This window comes from Schistosoma haematobium, chromosome 4 (assembly GCF_000699445.3).
Source record: "Schistosoma haematobium chromosome 4, whole genome shotgun sequence".
Classification (NCBI taxonomy): Eukaryota; Metazoa; Platyhelminthes; class Trematoda; order Strigeidida; family Schistosomatidae; genus Schistosoma; species Schistosoma haematobium.
This window is the reverse complement of record NC_067199.1, coordinates 16,764,556-16,773,658: the sequence shown is the minus strand read 5'-3', so window position 1 is coordinate 16,773,658 and position 9,103 is coordinate 16,764,556. Positions and strand designations below refer to the sequence as shown.

The 9,103-nt window shown below is 40.7% G+C and overlaps 1 protein-coding gene across 2 annotated transcripts; it reads right to left on the bottom strand.

Annotated features, from left to right (window-relative positions):
• Positions 1–1,294: 1,294 nt before the first annotated feature.
• MRPL54_1 (39S ribosomal protein L54, mitochondrial) lies at positions 1,295–6,863 on the bottom strand. 2 transcript variants are annotated; one of them, XM_035733296.2, is made up of 4 exons: positions 6,835–6,858; positions 3,575–3,665; positions 3,414–3,540; positions 1,295–3,383 (listed from the first exon to the last, which is right to left on the bottom strand). In XM_035733296.2, the coding sequence occupies exons 2-4, from the start codon at positions 3,645–3,647 to the stop codon at positions 3,122–3,124; spliced, it is 462 nt and encodes a 153-aa protein (XP_035587523.2). In that variant the 5' UTR covers positions 3,648–3,665; positions 6,835–6,858; the 3' UTR covers positions 1,295–3,121. The 2 variants fall into 2 exon arrangements, with proteins under 2 accessions (XP_035587523.2, XP_051066352.1); XM_051215816.1 differs by having other exon boundaries at positions 1,295–3,540; positions 6,835–6,863.
• Positions 6,864–9,103: the final 2,240 nt, after the last annotated feature.

Below are 9,103 nucleotides of genomic sequence, written 5' to 3'. Positions count from 1 at the left end.
GGTAGAACACTTCAAAGAACTCTTGAATCGACCAGCCCCACTGAACCCACCCAACATCGAAGCAGCACCCACGGACCTCCCAATCAATGTTGGCCCACCAACAATTGAAGAGATAAGCATGGCCATTAGGCAAATTAAGAGTGGCAAAGCAGCAGGACCAGACAACATTCCAGCAGAGACACTAAAAGCAGACGTAGCGGCAACTGCAAGGATACTCCACATTCTCTTCAATAAGATTTGGGATGAGGAACAAGTACCAACAGACTGGAAAGAAGGACTTCTGATCAAAATACCGAAGACAGGCGATCTGAGCAAGTGTGATAACTACAGGGGCATCACTCTTCTCTCAATACCGGGAAAAGTCTTCAACAGGGTATTGTTAAACAGGATGAAGGACTGCGTAGACGCCCAACTTCGTGACCAACAGGCAGGATTCCGTAAGGATAGATCGTGTACAGACCAAATCGCAACTCTACGGATCATTGTGGAACAATCAATTGAATGGAATTCGTCACTCTACATCAACTTCATTGACTAAGAAAAGGCATTTGATAGCGTGGACAGAACAACACTATGGAAAGTTCTTCGACACTACGGCGTGCCTCAGAAGATAGTCAATATCATACAGAACTCATATGATGGATTACACTGCAAAATCGTACATGGAGGACAGTTGACAAAGTCGTTCAAAGTGAAGACCGGTGTTAGGCAAGGTTGCTTACTCTCACCCTTTCTCTTTCTCCTGGTGATCGACTGGATCATGAAGACGTCAACGTCTGAAGGGAAGCGCGGGATACAATGGACATCTAAGATGCAGTTGGATGATCTAGACTTCGCAGACGATCTGGCCCTTCTATCCCAAACGCAACAACAGATGCAGGAGAAGACAAACAGTGTGGCAGCAGCCTCAGCAGCAATAGGTCTCAATATACACAAAGGGAAAAGCAGGATTCTCCGATACAACACAACATGCACCAATCCAATCAAAATTGACGGAGAAGATTTGGAAGATGTAAAAACCTTTACGTATTTGGGCAGCATCATTGATGAACACGGTGGTGGATCTGATGCAGATGTGAAGGCGCGGATCGGCAAAGCAAGAGCAGCATATTTACAACTGAGGAACATCTGGAACTCAAAGCAACTGTCAACCAACACCAAGGTCAGGATTTTCAATACAAATGTCAAGACAGTTCTACTGTATGGGGCAGAAACCTGGAGAACTACAAAAGCCATCATCCAGAAAATACAGGTGTTTATTAACAATTGTCTACGCAAAATACTTCAGATCCATTGGCCGGACACTATTAGCAACAACGTACTGTGGGAGAGAACAAACCAGATCCCAGTGGAGGAAGAAATCAGGAAGAAGCGCTGGAAGTGGATAGGACACACATTGAGGAAAGCACCCAACTGCGTCACAAGACAAGCCCTCACATGGAGTCCGTGCAATATCTCCAAGTATAATGAAACTAAATGTTTTAGACATGACTAGTAATTGGCTTATACCCTGACAATTATCACGTGCGTTACACATGTCCTTGGTGACGATGAGTGAGATAATTTTAATCTAGAATCGTTAAGCACTTGTACTTCACCATTGAATTCTGAACGATCCAGTAAGTTGTTCAGTCAGAATATCTGTCATCCATGAGAGAAACCGAGATTTATTAATCTCCATCAAGTAATGTGTAACTTTTGAGTAGATGAAGTTCTTTGTAAATCACAAATATGTTACTCAACTAGTTACCTTTCAGGGATAGCAAACTTCGGTCGGAGTTACTTAAGCAATTGGCAAATTAAAGCATCCTTTTTAGTTGCTCCAAATAAGAGAAATGTGCCCAGTGTTTTACCAAGTATCCCCCAGAATCAATTATCAGTCGCCAAGAAGTTGATTGTTTATAAGTAAATGTTGCACAATCATAAGCAAATTTGTTCGCTACTGACACGTCTTGTAAATCAAATCAGTCGCCCATTTATTTATTTAAACACAAAAATATTGGTAAAAGAAAGTACCAAATATATATATATACACCATACTTCGTCATTCGATTTGTGTGAGGCTGGGATACAGCCCGGGCGCCCAAACCTAAGCAGGTGGTTTTCTTAGGAGGCCACTTCTCAAGCCTTTGGCTTAGAGGTTTAATTCTCAAGGTAGTAAATCAACGTTAGGAAATGCAGTCTTATTACCTCTACCACTACGGGATTTGAATCGACCACTGCATCTCTGTGCTAAGGTGGTGTGGCAACTCGAACTGATGTACGTACGTACGAAGTTCTACGTTGTTACTGACTGACTGCAGTCTCATGGTAGCCAATGGCTAACAACAGGTTCATTCAGGATACTGTAGCCCACGTACACTATAGGTTCGGAATCAGGGTTTTTTAACTCCCCCAGATGAACCCTCGGTATCCACCAAACAGTCGCCCATATACATACTAGTGATTTAAAAATTATTCTTGAATCTAAAATAGTTTGATGTTTGATAAAAATGTGAGTTTATATTTCAATCACCTGTTGGTAACTACGGTGATTTTCCAAGTCATAAACCCACGAGTTAACTGATTGTAATAAGTCCAGGTTTGAATTGCACAGGTAGAAATCCTCGTATCTTATAGGCGATGATTGTGTACTGATTAAAAATAAGTTATTATGTACGCGAAGCTGTAGCAGACGGTTCTTACTATCCTATTTGCAAGTAATATGTTACTATGGGCTTTTTAAATGAACTTTTTGTGTTTAGATGCCTGGTCTATAAATTTAAATCCTTGGCTAGTTATCAGAATAACTGTCGAGTCCTAAATGTTAAGACCCTTACATACAGTTCGGAATCTTTTGGAGTTGTTGTGTAGTGGGTCAAGATAAATATTGTAGGTTAACTGTTCTACTAATAACTGTGAACAGGTATATTTTACTGGAAAATGAAAGCTACTCACACATATGAAAGTGACGGGACACACTACAATACGTTATCATTCACCACTAAAGATTTTAAAAGTCATCACCGAATGGAACTAATTGCCATAATAAAGTTTCCACTTGACTATCAGGTGACTTGCAACTTATTTGGCAGATAAAAATCATACTTGGGCGTGCTGTGTAAATGCAAGGTGGTATGGATTAATTTTTATTTTCAAGTAGTTTCTTTGAATTAGACCATTCACTAACAGCTAAGTACAAGTTACCATAAAATCGAAGGGCATGATTTTCAAACGACCAATGATCCTTCCTATGCCACCCATCCACGGAAGCCAACTTATTGATCAGGTTACGGTTCATTTTTCTAATTCGTCTCCAATAATAGTAAGAATTTTTATCAACCTCTTCAAGAGGGGGAGAACCTCTATCTGTCCGTAATTTCCAGAGCCAATCCGGATACTCACTACGGGGGTTAATTATAAAAAATCCATACTTATCTGGCTTCAGTGGAATGGGTTGTTCACCTATTCTATAATTAATACAGCAGCAGTTTACAATTTTCTCTGGATCTGTCTCTACATTAATTTCACGTATTTTAGCGACAGCGGCAATTCCTTTGGCTAAAAAAATGAAACAAGTCAATTGAGAACTAACTTGTTTTCCCTTTTTTTGCATATTTTCGGGTGAATGTACACAGAACATTATGATAAAATTTGAATGTTGACATACAGTGATCTTTAAAAAACTAAAAAACCAACGGAAAGTTGATATGCATAGTAAAACAATGATAATGATAAACAAAATGACTTCATAAAGAACTATTTCTAGGTGTCCGTACGTTTTCAACCCGTGATGTAATTATATGTTTTGGAATATTTTTAGAACTGATAGAAGTAATTCAGAGAAACTCGAAGTAAAAATAAATGCTCTGTTTAACTTAGTTCAGATTTTTACGAGTGTTCGCACAAAGTACATCACGCTAAATCAAAACATCAAACCGTATTCCCTGTAAAGGAAACACCCACTTCAATATAATTTACTATTTGAATTTCGCTTGTCACTTCTCATAAATTGAAAAATTCTGCAAGTACCAAAGCAATCGTTAATTTAAAGGAACATAATGTTCTGAAACCTATAGCGACTAGGTTCTAGCAGATGGATTAGCGTACTTTTAGTGTTAAATATGTGTATTCCCTATCTTAAGCTATTAAAAATGACGCTACATTAGTGTCAGCAGGGAACAAGTACGTAATTCCGTAATCAAGTTATATTTAGTAGTTGAAATAGTTAATCCATTGATACCACAAATTGTATACATACACTAAATTGCTGATGAATTAGCGCCAACCACTGTTCGACAGATTTGAGTTTCACCTAATCAAAGCTCGTGAAGAGCAGATTAGAGAAAACCAGGCCGGTTTTCGACCTGAACGTGGTTGTATAGATCAGATATTCACACTACGTCAGGTTTTAGAACACAGACACACATTCAGACGCCCCACAATGGTAGTATTTCTCGACCTTAAGGCGGCATTCGACTCTGTTGATCGTGAGGTTCTATGGCAGTGTTTGTCACTGAAAGGAGTACCAAAGAAGTACATTAACCTTATAAAAACTCTCTACTCGAACACAACTGGTCGAGTGAGAGCTTATGGCGAACTGTCATCAGAATTGATTACCTCAAATGGTGTTCGTCAGGGCTGTCCACTCTCCCCATTCTTGTTCAACTTTGTCATTGACGTACTTTTAGAGATAACACTGTCCTCATCTAAATTTACAGGGGTTGAACTTCTACCGGGAGGTTCACTTGTTGACTTAGAATATTCCGATGACATAGTTCTATTTGGTGAAGACGCTGACAAAACGCAGAGTCTTCTGACCACTCTAAGCAACAATGCAAGCATGTTCGGGATGCGATTCTCTCCCTCGAAATGCAAAATGTTGCTTCAGGATTGGTTTACATCGACACCCGAACTAGTGATAGGGAGTGAAGTAGTTGAGTGTGTCGACCGCTTCACTTATCTTGGAAGTCTCATCAGCCCTTGTGGTCTGGTGTGTGACGAAATCTCAGCACGGATACAGAAGGCTCGACTAGCTTTTGCCAACTTGCGTCATTTATGGCGTAGGCGAGATATCCGTCTATCAACCAAAGGACGGGTTTACTGCGCAGCAGTTCGTTCCGTCCTACTTTATTGCAGTGAAACATGGCCGGTAGGAGTAGAGGATATTCGTAGGTTACTAGTATTCGATCATAGGTGTCTTCGAAACATTGCTCGTATATCATAGGACCATCGAGTAAGTAACACAGTTGTTAGGAAACGGGTACTAGGTAAGGATGGCAAATCAATTGATGAAGTAGTGAAACTTCATCAGTTGAGATGGCTGGGACACGTGTTACGTATGCCCAACGACCGACTACCTCGACGGGCAATGTTCAGTGGTATAGGAGTAGGTTGGAAGAAAGCTAGAGGCGGCCAAACCAAAACATGGCACAAGTCCATGAAGTCACTGACAAGTGGACTGAGTCATGTTGGTAGGTGTAGACTACCTGGTTGGGGACCACGAGATGATAGCAACCGATGGTTAGAGACCCTGAATGACATGGCTCAAAATCGTTTGCAATGGTGCAGGTGCATCCACTCTCTGTGTTCTCCCAGATTCTAATCTTCTGAATTCTCCATGTCCCTTTTTTCCTCTTTCCAAATTTATTTCACTGGATTATACTCTTTAAATAACATCTCCAAACCCTAATCTTCCCTATTATTGCTTATACTCTTGCTACCTCTACCACTACGGGATTTGAATCGACAACTGCATCTCTGTGCTAAGGTGGTGTGGCAACTCGAACTGATGTACGTACGTACGAAGTTCTACGTTGTTACTGGCTGACTGACTGAGACAACTGAATGACAACGTGACGTGTTTTTAATGATGCGGTTCATAATAGGTCTAGAGCTAGAATAGATCAATCGTTTGTGCTGTCTTACTTTCTTATATCGATCTGTATCATTCTTTGTTCAGTCGTAACAAGCAGTGAAAGACAGTTGCCTTCCAGTTAAAACAAGCAGCCAACGCAGTAACTCGTCCCAGTCACAACAGTTAGTGATAACGGTCTCTAAAGTAGCGGTAGCCCAGTAGTCAAATTATCAAACTCTCAGTTGCTGTTACTAGTTTTGATCGTGTTCCAATCACAAGTTGGGATATTGGATACTTCCATTAGCTTTTAAACAGAGAACATGGACAAATGACTGATTAATGTGCCGTAACACCTCAATATGTATTAAGAGATCTCGATGCTTTTTCATCCATACGCTGAAATGATGGTCCTGATAAGTGGAATAGGGAGGCTCGTTACCATTTTAGATATTTAAAATCATTTCGAACGCAATAGGAATTTATAACGTATGTCCACTTAGAGAATTACAATCATTTAATAATTCAAGAAGACGAAATGTCATAATGTAGACTTAACCGGTTTTTAAGTATCAGATAAAGAGCTCCTGTCTGAAAAGTCACACATAAAGTTTTTGGTAGATTAAGAAACGTAATTTATTCTAGAGCACTAATAAAGCCTTTTGATTAGTGCAAAGGTGGAAATGAACAAAACAATCTAGACTTAATGACTGCTATACCGATTTATAAAGGACAAAGATCCAGGAGGGAAAAACATGTGACAATCTGGGAAAGATTGGCCGATATATGGAAGAGGAGTCCAAATGCAAAGTACGTTTTAAATCTTACTAACAAACGATCGAGTTGCGGCGTCTGGTTTACATATAAACCATAAATGTGGCTGACTGCAAATGTTTTCGACTATTCACCTATTTCGATTTAAATCTGTATTTTTTTGTGCCATGAAAACACTAAATGAACGTCTTAGGAATGTGTTAGAGACACAATCTCGAGCTTCTAACCTTAGTGCAACGTTTGAGTCGAACCGAAGGCTTGAGGTGTTCAATATCCAACACCTTTGTGAAATGCTAAAATTAACTAGTTGATCTATTATAGGAACAAAAACGGTTTTAAAATAATGGAAGTATCAAAAGTATTCATTTTGCGTCATTGATTGAGGCGAATTTGACAGATTTATGCAGTTTGGTATGTTCTTGGTGTATCTGATGTTCAAATGGTTCAAATGGTTGAGGACGGAATAGAAGAAGCTTTCGCTTATTAGGCTTCCGTGCCTAGTAGCAGGGGATCACCAAATCCTCCAGGCAGGAACCTAGATATGTTAACAATAAAAGAGGAAAAAGAAATTGGTAAATCATAGTATGATGCTGTCCTTGGTCCTTAAGAATAGGTCAAGTTGCATCTTGAGGGACTCCTGGGAAGTCACTTGGACCAGCTCGGCCGGCAGCAAGTTCCAGCATTTGATAACTCTTAAGGAATAGAAGTTACGTCTTCTTTCCGTTTTGCTATGTTGTGTCTCCAGTTTCTGGGTGTTACCCCTTAGGTTAGTTTTCGAACTAAGCTTAAGTAGGTGTTTTAGAGGATGTCCAGAAGTGTTAAGGATGCTATAAGCCATCAGAAGATCACTTTTAAGACGCCTATACTCTAATGGGTAAAGGTCTAATGAATGGAGGCGCTCTTCGTAAGGTTTAAATTTGAGTCCCCGAACTGATTTCGTGGCTTGCCGTTGGATGCGTTCCAAAGTGTCCTTATCCTTTTGGAATGAGAGGTGAAGGACTATGTTTCCGTGCTCTAAGTGGGGACGGATGAAACTATTATATGGAAAGTTCTTCCGTCGAACTGTCTAAAAATGAGCTTCAACGTTACCAGTGCAGGGTTTGCTCGGAAGACATTTTTGTCACAGTTGGCGTAAGACTTCAAATCATAGGGTACCAGGACTCCTAAATCTTTTTCGACTTGGGATACTACTAGAGAGGAGTTTCCTAAGTTACAACCGTAGTCTGCGACATGTCGCACATGGACCACTTTACACTTTGAAGTGTTAAAAGTAAGCCCATTATTATCTGCCCAACTTTGGAGTCGAGTCAGATCCTCCTGAAGTGCCTGTGTATCGTCTTGATTGCGTATCTCTCTCCAAAGTTTAACATCATCGGCAAAGAGTAATAATTCTGACCTTACCTGTTGAGGAAGATCATTTATGTAGATCAAGAAGAGAAGAGGTCCTAGTACTGAGCCCTGGGGGACCCCACTAGGACATTTCATAGCCTGAGATAAAGTGAAATTAACCATAACATTAAAGTGTCGATTTTTCAGGTATAAAGTAAGCCAATCGATTGGAGGTGGTCTGATACGCAGTCGTTTGAGCTTATTGATAAGACATAAATGGTTAACCTTATCAAAAGCTTTTGAGAAATCTAGGTAGATGATATCAACCTTCCCCTTGTGATCGAGGATGCTTGTCCATCTGTCCACCGCAGTCAGCAGGTTGGTTATGCAAGAGTAGCCCTTCCTGAAACCATGCTGTTGAGGTGAGAAGAAATTTAAGGACAGTAGATAGTCGTATACACCATCACATATCAGGGACTCCATGAGCTTTGAAGGTAATGACAGAAGAGCCACCGGCCGATAACTTGAAGTTTCGCTGCGTCGACCACCTTTGAAAATTGGTGTGATGTGAGCCAACTTCCAATTTTCCGGTAATTTGCCTCGGCTAAGCGAGTGAGAAAACATCACGCTAAGCGGCGTTGCCAGGATTGAGTCTGCCTCCCTCAGTATGGCAGGATGAACCGTATCTGGGCCAGGAGAAGTGTCTAGTCTCATGTGCTGCAATTTCCGGAACACCAAGTCGGCGCTTAGGTCCACTTCAGAAAGTCCTGTGGAATTGCAGATGAAACTGTCATCAGTAAAGTTGATGTCGGTCGGTTGAAATGTCTGGGAGTAATGTTCAGCCAGAAGGTTAGCGGCGTCGCCATCGTTGTTGGTCGGGCCTTTAAGACCTAGCAGTTGGGAAACTCCTGTTTTGGCTCGACGAAGAGAGGCTGTATAACGGAATAAGCTTTTAGGATTAGAGGCAAATTTGTCCATAAGCTTTGTTTGGTACTGAAGCCTGTCTTCTCTTATAGCCTTCGTGCAAATGTTCCTTATATGTTTATATTGCCTGCACGCTCCGTCGTTGTCAGTTCGTTTGTATTCCGCCCAACAGTGCCTTTTGCGGCTTAGCAGGAGAAAGGTACGGTTCTTGATTATTGTAGGTGGCTTGCAGCTTTTGGGAAC